This window comes from Anabas testudineus, chromosome 17 (assembly GCF_900324465.2).
Source record: "Anabas testudineus chromosome 17, fAnaTes1.2, whole genome shotgun sequence".
NCBI classification, from domain to species: domain Eukaryota; kingdom Metazoa; phylum Chordata; class Actinopteri; order Anabantiformes; family Anabantidae; genus Anabas; species Anabas testudineus.
This window is the reverse complement of record NC_046626.1, coordinates 12,678,046-12,699,399: the sequence shown is the minus strand read 5'-3', so window position 1 is coordinate 12,699,399 and position 21,354 is coordinate 12,678,046. Positions and strand designations below refer to the sequence as shown.

General features: G+C 41.1%; 3 protein-coding genes across 4 annotated transcripts in view; 2 read left to right on the top strand and 1 right to left on the bottom strand.

Annotated features, from left to right (window-relative positions):
* Positions 1–4,951, top strand: part of LOC113171747 (solute carrier family 22 member 23-like) — a 30,808-nt gene extending 25,857 nt beyond the window's left edge. Inside the window, exon 10 of the mRNA XM_026374361.2 lies at positions 470–4,951. Coding sequence (XP_026230146.1) covers positions 470–1,925 — 1,456 coding nt within the window. The 3' untranslated portion in view covers positions 1,926–4,951. The remainder of the gene's footprint in view (positions 1–469) is intronic.
* Positions 4,952–5,728: 777 nt separating this feature from the next.
* LOC113171380 (tubulin beta-2A chain-like) lies at positions 5,729–9,898 on the top strand. Of its 2 annotated transcripts, XM_026373700.1 has the most exons (5): positions 5,729–5,923; positions 6,319–6,427; positions 6,708–6,716; positions 7,665–7,775; positions 8,486–9,898. In XM_026373700.1, the coding sequence occupies exons 1-5, from the start codon at positions 5,867–5,869 to the stop codon at positions 9,568–9,570; spliced, it is 1,371 nt and encodes a 456-aa protein (XP_026229485.1). In that variant the 5' UTR covers positions 5,729–5,866; the 3' UTR covers positions 9,571–9,898. The 2 variants fall into 2 exon arrangements, with proteins under 2 accessions (XP_026229485.1, XP_026229486.1); XM_026373701.1 differs by lacking the exon at positions 6,708–6,716.
* A 2,837-nt stretch (positions 9,899–12,735) lies between these two features.
* On the bottom strand, positions 12,736–20,664 carry LOC113171897 (desmoglein-2-like). Its single transcript, XM_026374636.2, has 14 exons — positions 20,383–20,664; positions 19,611–19,733; positions 19,091–19,246; positions 18,825–18,966; positions 18,582–18,745; positions 18,268–18,399; positions 17,997–18,182; positions 17,583–17,860; positions 17,341–17,483; positions 17,024–17,245; positions 16,669–16,899; positions 16,283–16,410; positions 15,843–16,157; positions 12,736–15,697 (listed from the first exon to the last, which is right to left on the bottom strand). The coding sequence occupies exons 1-14, from the start codon at positions 20,437–20,439 to the stop codon at positions 14,696–14,698; spliced, it is 3,279 nt and encodes a 1,092-aa protein (XP_026230421.1). The 5' UTR covers positions 20,440–20,664; the 3' UTR covers positions 12,736–14,695.
* Positions 20,665–21,354: the final 690 nt, after the last annotated feature.

Here is a 21,354-nt window from a genome sequence, read left to right as displayed (position 1 = left end):
CCTGCAATAGGATATGAAATTATTGAACTGCTGCAAACAACACACTATCACAGTTCAGTGTCAAATGTAATCCACATCTTGAATAAATTAGCCTGTGCCTTAGAGAATATATGACACAGCACTGGCTGTTCATTATCTGAGGTTATGTAAGGGGTGTTGTTCTGCTGACAGTGCTTGAAAGTCGCCACCTGGTGTTGGATTTATGCAACGGCAAATGTATATTGAGGAGGGCGTTTGGAAGTACTGCAGCACTCCCTGCTGCTGTTTGATATAATGGCACTGATGCATCCACATAAGGCAAACACTAGAGTTTCATTTTGTATTTACCTGATAGCTCTTCAGTATATTGCATAGATCATAAATCACTGTATTTCTAAACTTCCTTTTTGGGCTGTTTATAGGAAGTGTATTGGTTTTAAGATGTATGGGATCAGATACTGAAAGATGATGTTTTTCTGTCACCCCACAGGGGTGGTGGTCTGGGCCTGGTCCTAGCCAGTGCCGGCTTTGGCAGGCTGACTGCGCCCATCATGGAGCTCCACAATCAGAAGGGCTATTTCCTTCACCATATTATCTTTGCCTGCTGCACTCTTATCTGCATCATCTGCATTCTACTGCTGCCTGAGACACGTGACCAGTCCCTCCCTGAAACCCTGGCTGATGCCGAAATATACTCTCGCCCACCTCTTCTGCCCCAAAGGAAACCTGAACAGGGCTTCTTGCTGGCACGATCCAGCAGCAGGGACTACACGAGGGTACATGGCACGCCACTGCACGAGGCCGCCGCCACCGCAGTGTCCACGATGGACTCCACCGCCTCTTCAGCTGTTGATTTGACTGCTCCATCGGTTTGCGAGATGTCAGTCCCCACGTTTATGGAGGTGCACTCTGCCAAGCCTGAGCCCAAAGACCCTAATGGTCACTCTGTGTTATCCTTATCCACAATCCCCATAACTGCACTTGGTAAAGACAGCAAGGTAAATGCCAGCAAAGAGCACCTGCTGTCTTCTACTCCTTTACACAAAGCCCCATGCATCACAGATCCGCTTTTAGTCAATTCCAAAGTAGCTCCAGCAATAGTCCTGGATTCTGTTGAGCCCTCAGTGGATTCTGCCCTCCCTGAAATAAACGGCACCAGACCTTCTTCTGCAAAAGAGTCAGATGCTACCCCTGCCCCTTCCCTGGACTCTTCCTCTCCACCTGTCCCTCAAAGTGTGCCTCCCTCTTTATTGATCTGCACCACACCTGTCATTGAACCCCTACCTAGCACCACGTTAGAATCTCCAAACCCCCTAAGCAATGACATTGACATCATCACCCCGAAATTTGACCTGCCTTTACCAGAGAACACTCATGCCACTGTAGTAGACCACATCCCGTCTACACACGACAGTCTCCCTCCATCCCCTGCTTCTTCTCCTGTTCCTATGACAGAATGTAACATCGTCTCTGACCTTCCACCCTCTATTAGCACAAACTCTGACATTCCCATCCAGTTAGGAATAACAGATGAATCTACATCTCCTCCTTCAATTAGAGAGTCTCCCATACCACCTGTCTTAAAATCCCAATCACCACAGCTGGACTCTACTGGTCCCTGTGTTAATGATATAGCTCCTACTTCCCCAAGTGCAGTCACCGTTTCCTCTTCACCCATTGACTCAGGCCTTATGCCTCAGGACTCTCCTCCTGCCATAGCTAATGCCACCACCACTGCACCATGTCCTACCATTCTTCCTGTCACAGACATTGTGGACAGTTCCACTCCAGAATCAACTGCTCTGACTGTCACGGGCTCCACAGAAGCAGCACCCACTTCTATAATAGACTGCACCATCTCCTCCCCCATAGACACTGGTGACCTGTACATCAGGGACAGTACCAGCACAGAAAACAACACTGTTAATGGTGTGGCGTCATCATGATTCAGTGTTGCATCCAGAAAAACAAGCTTTACGGTTGCACTGGGAGGCAGCCCACGCTACATGAATATCTGAGGGGGGGAGGGGACAAGAACTGTCCTGCTCAGACTTCAGGCACTTAATGAAGACTATCTCTACCTGGAGTTGAGTAGACATATCATATGGCGCTGCTGTTTGTTTCTCAATGCCCCCCCACCCCCCCACCCCCTCCCCCTCCTGCATTTAGCCAATAAATGAGGCCACGCGAGTGAGAGACGGAGGCTGGTTTGTGACAATGTGACAGTTATCTTCTGCTCCTTTTGAATGTCACTGGAAATCACCAGCCTATAAACTACTTTGATGTAAATGAATGGGAAATCACTGTCTGTCATTTTAAAGAGACTTGCCCACAATTGCTGAGACATCATGTCATCAGGACTGGTGAGAAACGCGATGATGCTTAAAAAGAAATAAAAACAAACAAAAAATAAAAAAAAAATAAAAAATCTAATCACTGGTACTTTTGCTCAAATGAAATGTCTGTCTAACATATTTGTATAAAAATAACGCCTTACCTGTGAGGACAAGGAAAATCTGAATGTTACAAAGTACTTTCTTTTGCCACTATAGAGGTAAACAATCCAAATTGGAGTCATTTTTTAAATACAATGCCAAAAACTACTCTGACCAAAATGATATGTAGACATAGTGCCAAAAACATTAGTGCTGAGACAGTGTTTGCTACAGTATTTGGGTAAATACAGTTTCATGCATTCCCCTGCCACATATGTACTGGATCGAAGTAAATCAGATGAGCCCCAAATTCAAACTACAAAAATACTAGTTAATTCTCTAATTAATAAAAGACTGAAGGCTCCGTCACCATTTGGTGAACTAGAATTATTGAGGTGATTGAACTAAACTGCTTTCGTCAACATGCGGTTCATTGTATGGACAATGATGTTAGTGGGGGGGAAAAAAGACCCGTATTTTGTCGGTCTGGAAAAAACTTTTATATTTCCAATTGTTTCAGTCAATGAAATGTATGGTATGCAAATGCTTTTATTTGTAAATGTGATATTGTAAGTAAATGCATAATTAGTTGTTGAGCTTGATTGAGTTTTTTTTAATTCAAAGTATTATTTTGAATAATCTCCCACGGCCTGCCCTTAATGTACAAAGCTATATTCCATTCTTACAGTATTTGTGGCACCACAGTACGGTGGCACCTTATTTTATTTTTTTATTTTTGCAGTGGGGACAAAGCATGAAAATAAATGTGTCAGCAAAACAAACTAGCAAACCTTTAAAAAAAGACAGTAACAGCATTTTTTTTTTTTTTTTTTTAAATGCAACCCACGGATGACAAAATATGTGACGTGATTGCTAAATGTTACAGCATCGCTAACTTTCGGTGTGTTTTCCAAATCCTTTTCTGACGTGAACAGTTTGTGGATGTCAAAGGTGAATGTATACATTCACGTGCACAACTTGGTGTGTTTTTAAAAACAAATGTCACAATGACATAAAAAAAAAAAAAACAGGTCAGATTTCTATTTCTAGATGAACTGATTCCTATTCTTAAATTGACAGACTCTTGTTTGAGGAGGGACCTTTTCTTCCAAAGCCTATATCCCTCAGTGGACAGCATTATACTTGACTAAGATCTGTGTGTAACCTGACAGTTGTAGTTACATCCTTCATGCATTGGTGGTTGTCGTGTTTGTCTAAGTAAGGTGTGTGATGGATAGACCACTGTTTACAACAATCCTCATAACAATGATAAATAATAACAACCACACTGTACTGTATAACCTTAGAGCCAACTTAATGATGTCTCCTTATTTCAAATGTGATAAAACTCTCTCACGCTATAATCATATTATAAACAATTTATCCAGGGAGTATTTGTGATTGATTGAGGTGTCCTTCAGCAGTCCGGGACAACACCAAACAAAAGTCTCACCACAATTCTCTTTTGCTTTTTTTTTTTTTTTTTTAAGTCGACTTATGCATTGACAAAACATATCTTTCAACACATCGATAATTGATCAACTTTATGGTTGTTTGCCTGTGATTGTTGATTGCTTGAACGAAAGTATGAAAGTTTTTAGTTTTCCTCTTCAAAGTCAACAAACTTCCATTTATTGAAACGACAACAACAAAAACAGTCATATGAATATTTAATGTCAAACACAGGTATTCCATGCTGATAGCTTCAAAGCACAATGTCCTGAAATCATGTGATGTCAGATTAGGTGGCGCTTGGCGTCTTGACTTTTAAATAAAGGGAAAACAGAGCAGCGTTTTGAATACAGTACTGAAATCAGCAGCTACACATTCAGTTTTTGCAATAGACCCACATGTAATCTACTTTGTGGGACAGGGTGTCGACACTGGATTTAATGTGGAATTCCCGGCATCTGCAGTAAAAAGCAGCTTGGCTGCAGTGGTCAGTAGCTTCTCATTACACTGAATTGTTGTTGTTGTCTGTCTCAGTTGGCTTGTATCAGAAATTAAACTGCGTGTTGCCAAAACCCCATGCACCGTCAGTGTAAATGCAGTGTCACAGCACAATATACAGCCAGAGTCTTCTCTGAGTTCTGTTGCTTCCACTTTTGCATTTCCCATGCAGTTATTACATCGCTCTTAGTATCTAGATTGACTTTTTTTCTGGAATAAATTGAAATAAACATCTGTGAAAAGCAATCCTAAGTAATGTTAGCACAAGTGATAGGGTAGACCTTTGTAAATAGTAAATGTGTGGAAATACCCAGCTTTGATTACATGAAGGATAATAGATAATAATGTGGACTGGTGAATAGTTTTGTTGAACATGGCAAATAAAAGTCCCCAGCACATATTCAGGTTTTGTTTCTCTCAAATGTACAACTCAAATCTTGTGACGGAAGACTTGAATGAATGTAAACAAAACGTGGATTGTACCCTTTCTAATTTCCAGTTGTTTGGTTTAATTTTGTGTTGTTTTAACAAACATAATGCACTTGTATATAAGCCATATCTGTTGTTAAAATAAACCACTATTTATTGATCACCTGTGGATATGACTCAACAAGTCATTGATTATATAACAACTTTGCACTGAATTTATTGAGGTTGATAGCAAGGTAGCTTGCAAATATTCTCACAGTCTTTAATAATATGACTGGCAGTGCATTACCTGCAAATTGTTGGGAGATATGCATCACTACAGCTATAAAGGGTGAGACTCTATAGTCATCCTAGCAACTCTACGAGGTCATGTTTACTTCAAGCTACTACTAGTGTCAACATAACCAACATAGTGATATTTCAAAAGTATAGTGTAATGTTCACCATGTTGTCTTGTTAACATACTAACTGCTAATTAGCTAAGCACAAGAGGGATGGCATTAGGTTTGGATAGATTCAACATGTCAGCCCCACTGCCTACAGTGGCTCCTGATTTATTTTCTGATTGACATGATTAGATGTGATGGTGCAGCGCAATAAAACACATTAATTGGTTTGGACTGAAAGATGAGGAAACCTTATCAAAATATATTAACAACAGCTAGTTTACTTGGTGATCATGTTATTCACCCAGCTCAGTCCTGACTGACTCAGCACATGTCCGGCTGACGAGTCGAGGGAACAATTGCTTAGACTATACAAGTCCAGTGGAAAAAAAGGTGACATTTCCCCCTGCATAGGACGGGGTGATGTCATGAGGATGATGCGGTACTGATCCTCTGGTCCACTGCATCAAACCGGGCCGCTCCTATTGGCTAACGGGGATGCTGGGATGCTGCGCTGTGCGCGACGTCATCTGACCGGCAGCGCGTTTATCCATCTCGCCGGCTAAATGCTCGCCTGGAAATGAGGTAAGTTCAGTTTTTTTTGAGAAACACAGTGGCAAGAGACAGGAGACTGGACGCCGGTGAAGTCGATTCAGGACGCTCTCTGCCCCGCATCCGCAGCACACCATGAGGGAAATCGTTCACATCCAGGCTGGGCAATGTGGAAACCAGATTGGAGCAAAGGTATGAATATAATAATTTAATTGAAGAAAGTGGGATAATTAACAGGGTAATTGTAATTTCAGTATAGGACGCCACACGGACTGGTTTCTATGGATTTTGCATCTCTAAGCTTGTCATTTGTAAAATAAAAGTAGTTAAGCCTCTTTCGGTCGAGGATATGAAGGGATATCTATTTCTAAAAGTTAGAGTTTGATTGTTAATTATAAGCAGGGTGCGGTTCAATCGGGCTGGGCCGCAGTGATGTGGACCCCGGCTGCTGCGCGTCGCTTTGTCGCCGAGCAGATAAACTCACATCACACCCGATGCTGACGACATAACTCGTCTTAACACGGTGGTTTTGTCGCTAAATTACCACAGCAGCTGAAGTTGATGTGATTACTTTTGCCCCGCTGTAGTTCTGGGAGGTGATAAGTGATGAGCATGGCATCGATCCCACTGGTAGTTACCAAGGTGACAGTGACCTGCAGCTGGAAAGGATAAACGTCTACTACAATGAGGCCTCAGGTAAAGAGAGATATTTGTCCAAGTGGGATTTAAATAAGCCACATGTTTGCATCAGAATGACTTACTTACATGAAGCTTTGTTCCCATTGCTCATTATACTTGCATGACCCTATGCTACACAGACCTCATTTGAATACCACAGGATGCTCATGTCACTAATTTCGCTGCAAAGGGGAAAGTAGGTCCCAGCATGAGTGCAAGGGAAAAATTAGGACAACGCTAAAATCTGTCCCTCTGTGTCTCCCTCTGTCTCTCTCCATCCCTCTGTCTCTCTCTATAGGGAGTACAGGTATCTGCAGTCTCTGTATAGCTCACTGTGCCTTGGTTTCATCTCGTTATCAGATTATATTGAGGTGGCATGTTTAAGGTCATTCCAACTGCATCCTGTGCTGTTACTCACAGTCGCTGGACATGATGCAGTTCCCAGAATGAATGTGGAATAATCATAAAACAATAGTGCAGCTTTTGTGTCCCTGCCTTTGGGCCGAAGCTTTCTGGGAAAGGACACGTCAGTGCAGACCTCATCCATTCCTGTGTACCCAGGATTGAGATCAAACAGTGCCAACTCATCCACTCTGGCTAAGTGAAAAGCCTGTACAGGAAGCACACATAGGCCCACAGTGCATATTCACTACTGTATAACTATCTACCATTATCATATTTCCTACCAGCAGGCATTATTGATTCTTTGTTTTCATGCTGCATGCTCACATCAGTGTCACCTCATGGGCCACTATTGCATGTAGACTGATAGAGTGTCCCATTAATCAGTTCCTTCTTAAAGATTAAAGATAAAATAGACACATTTTCAGATTTTAATTAGACAAAAAAAAAAAAAGTTAAGCAAACAAGACGATGAGAAGGGAAAGAGGCATGGCTAGAGGATGATCACATCTTCGTTTGAAAGGACTCTGCAGAGCTCAGCATTTTAGGTAGTGGTGCTGGTCTAGAATAAGCAGTGCAGCATGCTGCAGCACAATTCTTACAAGAATTGATGGGGTGGGTGGAGCAACACAAAGTGCAAGAAAGAAATCATAGATAATATGATTATCAGTCTTTAAAAGGCTTTTTACCTAAAATACTACTTTAGAAAACATCATTTCAGATGAGATCAGAATTGTTAATATGGGACAACGAATCATTTAAAATAGAAGTCTGAGACTATCGATATCTTACTCCACCCTTCCTCCCATTACTTCTTGCTATCCCTCTGTCCTCTGCTCTTTTTCTTTCAAAGGCAGCAAATTCGTTCCCCGTGCTATTCTGGTGGACCTGGAACCAGGAACCATGGATTCGGTTCGCTCTGGCCCATTTGGACAGCTATTCAGGCCTGATAACTTTGTCTTTGGTGAGTGGACAGCACTCATCCTGAACTAACTGCACATGCAGTACAATATATATATATGTGTCAGCAACTGCTGTCACATCCAGTAAAGCTGTGCTGAGTTGCACTTGAGAGCATTGCACAGTACTGTGAATTCTTAGCACAAAGCTTCTGCAGCCTCTCAGCAATGTGGCAGTAGTGTGATGCATTGTCCATGTGCAGCTCAGGCTGAGACAGCTCCTGTGGTGACTCAGCAGAAAAAAAAAAAGGAAAAAACTACTTGGAGATGCTGCTGCTGTAAAACGAAACGCATCACAGGATGACTGGCAGTTTCTAGAGTGGAACTGTAAGCTACATAAAAATATAAATGTAATTAAACCTGAACCAAATAATTCTAGCTCAGCAATATGATCAATGAATTTATGATTAATATTTATTTTGTTGTCTCTAACATGGACACTTTTTTTATAAATGGCTGTGAATTGAAGTTGATGGTAAAGAACTGCTTTAAAAATGCTATATAGCTCATTTATTTATCTATATAATGTTAATATGCAGATGTTTAGTATATTAAACATTTGTTTCTTTTACAGAGTGTTACACAATCACAATAGTCAGTAGCATCCTTCCTCTGAGCATCTTGTATATCTGTAATAATTTAACGACAATCCATCAATAAAGAGAGTAACAATGTGGTGTTGGTATCCAACATGATTTGTCTTTACATCACGCAGGTCAAAGTGGAGCAGGAAACAACTGGGCCAAGGGTCACTACACCGAGGGAGCTGAACTGGTGGACTCGGTGCTGGACGTGGTGAGGAAGGAGTCTGAGAACTGCGACTGCCTCCAGGGCTTTCAGCTCACCCACTCACTGGGTGGAGGTACAGGCTCAGGAATGGGCACATTGCTCATCAGTAAGATCCGTGAGGAGTACCCTGACCGCATCATGAACACCTTCAGCGTCATGCCTTCCCCAAAGGTGTCTGACACTGTGGTGGAGCCCTACAATGCCACTCTATCTGTCCACCAGCTAGTGGAGAACACAGATGAGACCTTCAGCATCGACAATGAGGCCCTGTACGATATCTGCTTCCGCACCCTGAAGCTTACCACACCTACCTACGGGGACCTCAACCATCTGGTATCAGCCACCATGAGCGGGGTGACCACCTGCCTCCGCTTCCCCGGCCAACTCAACGCTGACCTCCGCAAGCTGGCCGTCAACATGGTGCCCTTCCCCCGCTTGCATTTCTTCATGCCCGGCTTCGCGCCTCTCACAAGCCGAGGCAGTCAGCAGTATCGCGCCCTTTCTGTGCCAGAGCTCACACAGCAAATGTTTGACGCCAAGAACATGATGGCAGCCTGTGACCCTCGGCACGGACGCTACCTCACCGTGGCAGCCATCTTCCGTGGCCGTATGTCGATGAAGGAAGTGGACGAGCAGATGTTGAGCGTGCAGAACAAGAACAGCAGCTACTTTGTCGAGTGGATTCCAAACAATGTCAAGACCGCTGTTTGCGACATCCCTCCCCGTGGCCTCAAGATGTCTGCCACCTTCATCGGCAACAGCACGGCCATCCAGGAGCTGTTCAGAAGGATCTCGGAGCAGTTCACGGCCATGTTTCGCCGCAAGGCTTTCCTCCACTGGTACACTGGAGAGGGAATGGATGAGATGGAGTTCACTGAGGCCGAGAGCAACATGAATGACCTGGTATCTGAGTATCAGCAGTACCAGGATGCCACTGCTGATGAGATGGGTGAATATGAAGAAGATGAAATAGAGGATGAGGAGGAAGCCCGCCACGACGTTCGCCACTGATTATAAGACAGTGTCCTAACATTCCTTGTCAGCCAGTCCAGTAATTGTTGTTGGACATTGCGGTGAGATCATAAGAAGCACGCAAGCGACACAGATGTTCAACTACAGCAGTGTGCAGATCATGATGAAAAATAGCTGTTTAGCAAAAATTCTGCTGCATATAGATATGGCTTACACTAACAAAGACCGTGAGCGATGTTCCAATGTAAAGACATGCAAGTGTTACAGCATTTGGTTTTCCAAGTCATGCTTTATCTGTGTCGACAAGGAGTACAGTCCTAGTCTTAGAGTTTTGTAGCATTTACTTCAACACGCATTCTCTGTCTCACTTCTCAAATAAAAAGATCCTGTCAATACTCTATGCCATGTTTTTATTTGGAATTTATACAATGTAGTAACTCAATGAATCACATGGAAAGTTCCTACTAAATTTGATCCTGCTAAAAAGTCAGTCTTCATTGGAAATGACTGGGATTGAGAGCCAAGACGTTCAGAAAATACTGAGGGGCTGACTAATGCACAGTTGTTTCTCATCACAACTAAACCGCAACTGCACAGACTACTGGCTGTGTTAAGGACCACCAAACCCTTTATTTCTGGATACATTTAAGATGATAAATAGCTATCTCTATGAGGCGGGGCACACTTATGGAATTAAAAACTTTTTGTTTAGTTTGAATTTCATGGAAATATGTTAACGTTGAAACCCATTGAGACATCTTGAGCTACTGCGTCAACATGAAGATAGAAATCAGAGTGACATGCTTCCAAGCAGAACAGGGTGGGGCAGAGCTACAGTAAGTAACCAAAATAAAAAACATGCAGAGAAAGTAAGGGGAGTTTCAAAACAAACGTTTATCACTGACACTGTAAGAATGCATACCATATAACCATGACAACGCCAGTGCTTCGGCATCCTGACAAGACACTGTCACCTTGTTTATGATTTGATTTATGTTACATATGTTGAAATAGGGATTGCCACATATCAGTGACATTTGTCAAAGCAAGAATTTCCTGTCCTAGAGTTGAAGAAAAACGTCTGCTTTGGCATGACTCACTAGTAAAAGAACAAATTCTTGGAAAAAAAACAATAAAGAGATGCACTTCTTTTGCCATAAGCCTGAGGGAAAGATGCTAATCAGGTTTTCAGTATGTCATCAGACGTACATTAGAAGTAAATCCTGTCGTTAACATCTCAACTAACATCTATTCAGGAGAAAAGGCAAGTGATTAACTTTAAGCAGAGAAGGTTGTATGTCAAGCTGTCACTTACACCACTTCCACGTCTTGAATGTCAGAATTGAAGAGGAGGTTAATGACAAAATTGTCTTCCGTCAGTCCACAATCGGCACTCTTTAGTTACCCACAGGGATACATACTTTAGTGACAGTAAGTCAACTGCTTTGATGAAACACAGTGTAACTGAGGAGCCTTTGTGCCGAAAATTAAATCTTAAATATGCTATTTACATTTTTATTGGAAAGGTAATATTATTTTGTATATGGCTGAAGTATCAGAATAGTGCAATAAAGTAGTAATAATAGGTACACAGTGTGCACTGCCACTTAACCAGAACACTGATCCTAGACTGTCTGGTTCATGTCTTGTACGGTTGGGCTTTAAGCATTGCTTAGATAAACATCAGCTCATCATCAACCTTGATGAACCTGCTGTTCACAGAGACTGTGACTTAAACACGTCTAATCTAACTTCTTACTTTAGTCTTCGGGACTTAAATACTTAAGACAGGCCAAAAAACAGGTAAACCAGCATAAAAGCAGGAGCCAGCTTTAAACGTAACACCACAAACAACAAAATGGGACAAGACTTGTTGAATGTCATGTTCCATTGAAACACACCAGAACACCCAAAACATGTGCCGCACAAATAAATCACATGGTCCTGAAAAAACAGCAAACCTAGCTGCGTAGTTTAGTTTTAGATTGTGTCTTAGGACACCTAATAATTTAATAATCTCCTCCTTTGCATCCTATGTTTCAGTCTCAGGCCTATTCAATCATAAGCGTTCATCTTTGTATCCTGGTCTTTCAAACAATCCATCAGCACAAAACAAATCCATCATGATTTTGCTTATTTGGACCAAACTCAAGATAAGACGTCGACTTTAACAATGGTGCTTTCATAAGTTGATCTCATAAGCTGTTGATTGTGTCTGTGCTTTTCAGTCTAGGATAAATCATTTTTTAATTGTGTCATGTAACAGTAGTCAGGTGTGCACATCTGAGCACCGAACACTGAAACAGCTTGCATTTGCTGTGCTCTTGTTGATACTGACCTTTTATTTCTTTTTAAATGCACCTTTGGTGGAAAGTGGACAATGACGAAATCCACTAGTCTGAAATTTAGCAGTACCTATGAATAAGCTTTGTCAGTCAATTAAATCCAGTAGGTTTCTTCCTAAGTCATATTATTTTTTCGTATAATATTTCATGCTTTGCCCAGGACTCTGTTTCTCTGTTGAAATGTAGTGAAAGAGTGATAAGGGTAGTACCAAAAAGATGAAACATCTGTAGAGCTTCTAATTAACTTCAGATGAACTTGCATGTAATTTTGATATAGAATGGCTATTAAATACAAGAAACACTTTCAAGTGAAAGTACCTTATTAAAAGCTGATAACAATAGAAAATATTTTACTAATACTTTATATTTTGCGTTAGTATACATGTATTTACCAGCCCACGGCATCAGAAACCTGATTTACTACTCTTCTTTTGTTTACTGGAAGCATTTTAAATAGGCACGCCTTGTATGTTTAAAAGGTCAGAGTAAAAATCCTTCAGTCATTTTAACTTCACTGTCTGTTGTGACTAAGAAACACGCCATTGGGTAAAGAATGGCTTTCACTTATCTGCATCTGATTTGCTGTGCAAACATTCCTTCTGTTAAAAGCAAGGCCGCTAAAATGCATTAGTACAAATACTCTCTTTAAATTAAGACACCCTTTGGACTGTTACCAAACACTTCCCATTAAGTATAAAGTATGGCATAAAGTATTGCAGGTAATGTCATTTGCAAGTGTTTGATTTCTGATATAATCTGTTTTTTTATGTTCTTACAATTTATAGTATTTTGTGTTGAATGTAAAAATAATGTAAAATTAAAATGCAAACAAACAAACAAAAACAAAAACATGTACAGCTGCTATTTTAATAGTTTTATTGTAATGGTAGGTGCAAAACATACAAAAATTATACGCTCTGTTCATAGACCATATTACAAACTATGACTATTACTATGAAAAAACATCACATAGCATGAAGAGCAAGAATAGCATGAACGTTATTCTACCAAATATTTTCAGTGCTCGGCAAGCTCATACTTGATTACTCTATCCACCCACATACCCGAATTATGTTACTTTACACTCACACATCCACAAACAATAAAAACAACATATAAAAAGTATCTGGTAATCATGACTATATATACATTCGGGCCAAAATGGCTACTATCTATGGTACACAATTTGGCACTTTTTGGCCTTAATACTCAAACGTACAACCGACAACATGGAAGTACAACATAGATTTCCCACACATATTCTGCAGAAATGAGAGTGCAACAATAATAAGTAGAATTTGTGAGATGTTATCGTCTTTGGTTTTTAGTCTATAATCACTGTGTTGTGTACTGTTCGAAAGAATCTAATCTCTTCTCGGTGCACTACAGTAAATCAATTTGGCTGTAGTTCTTCTGCAGGCACTGCTTTGATCAGTTTTACAATGCAAGCAACATTTACAGTTAAACAGTTTCCAAGGAAGTCACCCATCTAACAGTTTCTTATCAATTACAGTATAACTAAGTACAACAAAACCGAACGTCAGCAGGAAAGCTACTGGCATGGCTACAGCTTCAATGTTATCAAATGCAAGCCACGTACCTTTAAAATCCAACCCCTACTAGGAAATAACTTTATACCAATCCAAGCCTGTACAGTATGTATAAATGCAACATGACACTGGCTTAAAAAACTTTGTTCTGGATCTGCATAACTGATTTTCAGATTTATTTCATTTGGTTGTCATCTTAACAATAAGTCTATGAACTTGTTCCAAGTCCTGAAATCGTTGTTATGGAGGATGGGCCATTACATAAAGTTCCTACGCACACCTTGTTACTGTGTGTGCCCGTTTCTCACGCATCATAGAAGCTAATCTTTCCATAAAGCGTTTTTGCTTGTAATACTGAGATGTTGTTGCTGTAGCTCATCAAAGTGATTATTGACCTCTTACCACCTTGACCACTAACACCTTTAGATACTTTGGATCCAATTTTCTGGCCATTCTCTAAACTCTTCATGTTTGCACCTGTTGTCGATGACGCATTTTGTCTTTGTAGATTAACTGCAAAACAGCCACTAATGAAATGCACAATCAATAAGAATGTGCACACAAATTAGTACTCACTGTGTAGGTTCCTCTCAGCTTGCAATGCTAAGAGTATGATTGGATTGTAACTTTGATGAAAGAGGTGAGTTTTGACTAGTGGCTCATTCCTTGCAGCCTTTAGAGATTTAAAGCAACTGCAAGTAGTGCAGCAGTTGTATTAGTTGTTGGGAGTTGGAATAGGCCTGATCTGACAATAGACTTTGATAAGTGGGCAGCTGTACTCTGACAGACTTTGAAGCTGGTAGTTTTTTCTGGTTTAGTTCTGTTTTATTTTATGTGGTTACTGCAGTGAATTCATTATGTAACTCAAATACAGTACAAATTTGTTTTAGAGCTGCCATCTTGGGACTAAAGATTGAGAGAAATCACATTTGATGTTTTACTTATTCTATCTAAAGCAAAGTCCCATCTTAATGGGCAGCAAACATGAAATGAATGCAGTACTTAAAATGCCAGCAACATTCCCAAATATTATTAGGATGAAAATCCAGTTATATAGCATTGGCAGTAGTCATGTAGTCAACACCATGTTAACAGCAGTTAGCAGTAGCATTCCAACTACTTAGGAATACAGTATAGAGTATTGCACTGTAGCTCAAGCAGTCTGAACTGTCCTTTAACCAGCTTTATTACATTTTAACAATCTACCTCTTTGTATCAATAGATGTATATTTCGTAGTAAATGTTTGAATAGTGAACAAAGGGGTTCCTTTATGCTCTTGTACTAGATTCAACGTTTCTCTCTGTGACCGAGACTTTCTTACGCTGTACAACAACTCTCTGGCTCCCTTGCAACTCGGGTGTGGCTGTCAGGGTAAAGTCCTCATTTGACTCTGCAGAACCACGTGAACCCAGTGAAAAAGTCTGAGTTTTTACCTGCAGACCTTGACCTTTGACTTCCAAGCCCTGCACAGGGGACCTCCGACCAGTTTGAAAAAAGCCCTGTGTCAGGTGCTCACCCTGCTCTCCACCTGAGGACCCATTTTCTACCACCAACACTCTGGACCTGGAAACGGTTCCTTGTGAAATACCTTGCCCTACTTGCCCTGCTCCACCCATTCCTACCTGCCTATCTACAAGTACCATACCCTGAGAACCCTGGAGGCCACCAACATGCATTACCCCCTGACTTAGACCGACTTGGCCTACTTGACCCACTGCCTGGTGGGCACCCCCTGCCACAAGCACCACTTGGGGCTTGGGATCAACTACATACATGGGGGTAGCAGCATAGTACATAGTGGGCTGTTGTACGAGCAGTGTCTGACTGGGAATTGCTGTCTTGTCCTGGACATAAACCCTGGGAACAGTGGCGGCACCTTGGCCTCTCTCAGTAATTCGCTCCTCCTGGATGATGGTGGAGGATCCAGATGCTACATTAGAGGTGTTGCGGGTATTGACACGATCCCTGTCCCTGACTGTTTCTGTGTGCGTATGAATGTGTGTGTGTGTGGAGGGCCTGACTGGAGACACCGGTCTGACTGGGGGGACAGAAACCTGTGCATCCACAGACTCAGTTACCAAGGTGGATCCCTGACAAATCTCAGCTAGGGTTTTGAATTTAGGCCCAAGGTCATCAAGGAAGGCAAGATCACAATCATTCTCAAGAAGGCTACAGCAACCTACAGAACCTGCCGGGGACTCCTGACCCTCATAGTCATAGACGAGCAGACCATCCTTAAGCTGCTGGTGTTGAGCAGCATGGTTTGATTTCTGCAAACAAACACAATGAGAATAAATGTATGGAACTTCGACAATATCCAATAAAACATTTCACCCTACTGTGATGAATAATGTTAAAATTAGGACTAGGATCAATTAAACCAAGACTTTTTCAGTTAAACTTAGTCATACTCACAGTCATATAGTACTCCCCAAGGAACTGATCAGACAGAGCCATCCCATCATAGAACAGATGTTGTTGCTGTCCTGTTATCATCCCTGTACCAGTGAAGTCCATCTCGTCTTGCCTGCCAAAATGTCTGTACTGGTTGTACATGTGCATGTTCTCCGTTGTCAACGTGGATGTGTTTAGACCACCTAAAGCTACTCCTCCACCAGCTGCTCCAAATTGAGCCGAGTCTTCTTGGTAACCCTTTTTGCCATAGGTGTTGATGTTGACTTGTGTTGCCCCACCACCAACCTCCACTGGGACATGTAGAAGAGGAACTTCCTGTTATAAAAATGTGAGATCCCATTAGTAATACAACATTTTGGGCACATGTCCAGAACTGAAAAAACTCTATATTAGATTTTTCCATATCATATATCATAAAAACACTCCACTAGTCAATGTACCTTGTCTTCTCCTTGTCCCTCAGTGTGATATGAGATCAGTTGTTGTTTTGTATCAAATGGAATGGCCTTGAAATCTCCCAATGCTGGTACACCTCCACACAGGCAGAACAACAGCAGCAGAGGAACCACTAGGTGAAAGCCAGTTAAAAGAAAATTAGATCATCAATCAGTGAATCAACAAAGGATAATGGGAAAAAAATAAAAGGACAAATGTCATGCATGCTGGAACAATCTTTTGGCTGTTTCAAAACTGCCTGTGACTAAACCATATAAGCCTGCTACGACATGCCAAGTTACACAACCTTGTATAAGATTGTTCTTATTTAGAGTTATGATTCTAATCAAAATCCCCAACCAGGAAAAGAAGAGAGTACTACTCTACTTACACAGCAGCAGCAGCATTCCTAGGAGCAGAAGCAGGATACCTGCCGTTCCAAAAACCTTAGTTGAAGTACTGCGGGACAGACAGGCCTTTGTGTCTTCATGGCAAGTACACACAACTACATCCATCATTTGAACGTCAGCACATGACTTCCCTTGCTGGTCCTTGACCTCCACTGCCACTTTATATGTGCCCGGCCACAAGTTGGCTTGGTCTCGCAGAATGGCTGTGGTTTCTGAAGAAAAACAAGACACAATTTTTTTATACTTGCTGAGTGAGCCCTGTAATATGTTTTAATGCCAGTGACAGTGTTGTCACGAGACTGTCAAGAGCTAACCGCCCCCTTTACGTAGTCTTACCATTAAGATGCTCCACTGTCCATTTCCCCTTGTCGTCTCCCTGAATCACTGTGAATTCGAATGGTGCTGAATTGGGAAAAGCATCTTCATCTACAGCTGTAGCGTAGATCACATTATCTTCAAGGCACATGGTGTGGGTTGTGGTGGTCAATTTCGGACAATGATCATTAAAATCCTCTACTTGAATAGCTATGGTCCCTGTGGCAGTTTTGGCAGGCATATCTGAGGGTCAAAAGTTAAATCAGCATTAATGTGTTGTACATCGTCAAGTACGTCCACAGGGGAATAATGATAACTGTAACGATTACAGAACTCACCAGTGGTGATGCATATAATTTTGGCATAATACGTTCCATTGATCAAGAACTTGGACTCTCTGTCAGGTAGTTTATTCAGCCTGATATCTGCGGTCTTTTCATCAATGATCAACCAGTTGTCATCATCTTGAATTTTTGCATACCTGAAGACAAATCAGGGCTTCTCACATAAATGATATCAAAACAGAAACACAACTATTTGTTAAGATATCTGTTGTTTAGTCAGTTTTCTGTGTCCATACCTTACATTGGTGGCCTTTAGTAATGTGTCACTGTCAATAGCAGCGTAATTGGTGATGACTTTGTTGATGTAGGTGGAACTGTGGTCCTCGGAGATAGTCACCACCTTGACACCTGGATGGAAATGGGGCGCTTCTTTCTGATTGATCACATTGATTTTAACGGGGTAGGATTTCGTGCCTGAGGCACCTGTAATAACCGTGCTGCCAAAATTGTACTCTGCTTTGTTGTGAACAACCACTCCCAAGTTCAGCTCCTTTATTTCCTCGTAGTTCAGGGACTGAAGATTTAAGAGCAATGTGCAGAAAAAGCATTTCAGATTAGCTTTCACAGCGATGTCGCACTGCGGGCTAAGTCAGACTTATCATTTACTATATCTAGTTTTAATCAGTCAAATCAAGACAACTGTCCTTTACCTTGTTAATCATAACAATTCCCTCATTGGTCTTTGGATCAGTAGTGATAGTGAAGTAGCCTGCTTCATTCCCTGAAACTATTTCAAAGACAGCCAGCCAGTTATCAGTGTACATCAGATCCATGTCCACGGCTTTGATCCTCATCACTTCCACATTAGCAGTGTTCTCCTCCACCCTCCCTTCATACTGCAAATAAAACACATATCAACTGTTGAAACTGAAAAGAAAAAAGCAAAAGAGGTGTTGTTTGTTGTGACTGCGTCACGCTTACCCATTCCTTTTCCAGTTTGGGGATATTGTCATTTATATCCAGAATTTTAATCTCTATTTCTCCAGTTCCCGTAAGTCCACCTTCACCATTCATGTCTGTGGCTTTAACGGTTAATTTGTATGTGTCTTTTTTCTTTAAAAAAAAAAAAAAGAGAAAGAAAAAGAAAAGCAATACAATTAATGCATTCGAATTTGTAGTTTCCCACGCAACCTATGGTTGCAGATGAGTATTTGCTACTGTATTTTAATAATTAGTTGAATATAGCAAAACTGTACCGTGTATAGTGTGTTGTGCTGTTGCTAAACGTTTCTTACCTCTCTATCAAGAGTGTTTTGCCGAACCGTGACCTCGCCAGTCTGAGAGTTGATCAAGAACATCCCAGCTGTGCTGCTCTCCTCCACAATGCTGTAGTAGATCCGCGAGTGGGCTGTGTTCTCTTGGTCAGCATCAGTAGCTATTACTTTCATGACAAACGTACCTAGAAATGACCAAAGATAATTAAATAATACAACTTTGTACTGATAAAAAATAAATAAATAAATAAAACTATAAAATACCTGCTGCACTAGATTCATTGACAGATCCGACTTGGCGTGCTTTAATGACTGGTGGGCAGTCATTCACATCCTCAACAATAATGTTAAGGTCAATGTCTTTTTCAGCAAGGCTTCCATCTCGGTATCTTGCTTCACCTTTTAACTACAAAAAAACAAATCTATAAATATAATATATAATATATAGCTTTTTACATTTTCTCAATCTGCAATGAGCGCACTACTGTAAATTAATTCAATTTTAGGTTATGTACTCTAGGTGCACTTACATGATAGGTGGCGATCTCCTCTCGGTCCAGAATGGCATGGATTTTCACAAAACCGGTCTCACGGTCAATAGAAAATCTGCCCGTAGGGGCCTGGTCAACGCCAGGCCCTCTTAAAAAGTATGTTATACTTTGAGAAGTTTCCTTATCAGAGCGAATCTGAAACACAAACGCAAAGTGAATTCACCTGTATGTGGAGGCGTAAGGGCACACGATGGTCGTTAAGATGTAATTTGACAGTGTAGAAATAAACAGAGGTGTGATTGTTTAAACATCCGAAGGAAGACGTAGTGTCATAGACTGACTCGCTGGGAATATAAAAGTCTGCCAGTGTCTCGAAACCTGTTCTTACACAACTAATACCTGAGTTAAGACTGAGAAAATAAAGATGGCCCGAGGATAACAAAGGAACGGCAACCATTATTAATATGTATACAATATTAGATAATTGTATAATAACTCTAAATAAAGAATAGAGAGATATCCAGAATTAACAATGGACACAGAACAAAAGAGTACACACTCTGGCTATGCTCTCCAAGCCTGTGTAGTCATGGTTCTCCAACAGCCTCCTCGGAGCTATGATCCACTCTCTTCTCTGTCTGTGCAACGGGGGCCAGTTTCCTTTACCCTCCAACGGAACAGGCTGCAGAAAAACAAAGGAGGGAGGAAAAAATGATTAACATTAGTGTGTGTAATCATTACTAAATGCTGTGCTGTTGCTCCGGAAAGTACAAGTATTACTAGACACTTGTTTTACATCATGAGGGGAGATTAGGCCATTTGGAGATTTTTTGTTTTTTACAACTCAACGTAATTACTTTATTATTATTATTATTATTATTGTTATTATTATTATTAAACATGACGTGTGAAGGTCATCTTTTATCTAATTTCAGCTTTGGTAAAGTTCAGTCCTCTTATTTTTAGAAGGACTATTCGCCATGACGTGACTATTCAACCTCAGACTTGAACTTTTCCTGTGTGTAAAGTTTGTTTTCCTCCCCAAACATCCAACATTTAGGGAATTAGTTATGGAAAAAAAAAAAAAACACTGTGTTGCTGTAGCTGTGGAACAAACTGCGAGCTTCCAGTTCAATAAGTCGGCGGAAACATGGAGAGTGCGCATTTAACTTTCTCCAAACTTTTGGTTTTACGAGCTCAACCCCGCACGGAAAACAACAAATAAAAAACAAATAAAAAACAGAGCCCCACCTGTGAAAACCCGTTATTTTACAAAAGATCTAACAATATCTAACAACATGTCGAACAATGTGTTGTTGTCCTTCACTTACCGCTAGGAAGAGGAACCCCAACGACATCAAAACGCCGCATTTCAGCAGTGGAGCCATGGGCTACTAAAAAACGCAAACTCGTCGATCCTCCTGGTGAAGTGAAATCCCGTCAGCTTGACTCTGACTCTGGGTTGGTTTCGTGCAGACTTTGACCCCTTTCTGGAGAGTAGGAAGAACTGTTACCAGCGAAAGGCGGATCCTCCCTTCGTTTGATTGCTCACAAGCTGCTGATAAGAGGAGGAGGGAGGTAGATATGACCGTTTCTGTGCATGGCATTAACACTTGTGTGCAGCCTATTGTTTGTTGCAAAGACAGAGAGAGAGAGAGAGAGAGAGAGAGAGAGAGAGAGAGAGAGAGAGAGCAGACTGGACTGAGAGGAGATCACTCGAAAAATATTAAATGCATCTGTGTCCAAACCAGACACAGATGCTTTTATTATGTGACAAAGTGTGTTTTTCATGTGTTGTTCTAAATGAAACAGTGAGATAATAAGTGCATGTTGACTTTAAGGTGAAGTCCACTTTATTTATGATCCTTATATTCAAAATGTATTGGATGATTGTCTATTTAGAGCAATGCTTTGTCATTCATCTGTTAAACTTCTCTTTGACCTGTGAAATTCCCATGAGTGCATCTCTAGCTCTCTTTCTCTCTCTGTTTGTGGCTTCACCACTCATAAATGTTCAGCTGTGGGAGTCTGCGTGCGTGTGGGTGTGGATCAGTTTGTTTTACACATAAAATCCGATAAAGGAAAGGGCGCATAATGAAATGATGACAGTTTGTGTTGCCTAGAACGTGAGACTCTCAGTGACATTCATCATAGGTGTGGCAGAGTTGATATGCATGATCAGTTTAATCCTGCCAGATTGGGTTACTGGTGTCTGTAAATTAATTATAAAGGTCATTAATAATTAGGTTTCCGGGAGTTTAATAGAGTTCAATAACGCCTGCGTTGTTTGTCAGCGCCCGTAG

What these genes read in the sequence shown, in the direction of transcription:
- LOC113171380 (XM_026373700.1), top strand. Translation starts at nt 5,867, where the DNA reads ATGAGGGAAATCGTTCACATCCAGGCTGGGCAATGTGGAAACCAGATT. An exon ending in GAAACCAGATTGGAGCAAAG is followed by an intron (nt 5,924 to 6,318) that starts GTATGAATATAA and finishes GCCCCGCTGTAG; the next exon opens with TTCTGGGAGGTGATAAGTGA. An exon ending in GCCTGATAACTTTGTCTTTG is followed by an intron (nt 7,776 to 8,485) that starts GTGAGTGGACAG and finishes TACATCACGCAG; the next exon opens with GTCAAAGTGGAGCAGGAAAC.
- LOC113171897 (XM_026374636.2), bottom strand. Translation starts at nt 20,439, where the DNA reads ATGGCTCCACTGCTGAAATGCGGCGTTTTGATGTCGTTGGGGTTCCTC. An exon ending in GAATTGTTATGATTAACAAG is followed by an intron (nt 17,861 to 17,996) that starts GTAAAGGACAGT and finishes TTAAATCTTCAG; the next exon opens with TCCCTGAACTACGAGGAAAT. An exon ending in AGGAATGCTGCTGCTGCTGT is followed by an intron (nt 16,411 to 16,668) that starts GTAAGTAGAGTA and finishes GCTTTCACCTAG; the next exon opens with TGGTTCCTCTGCTGCTGTTG.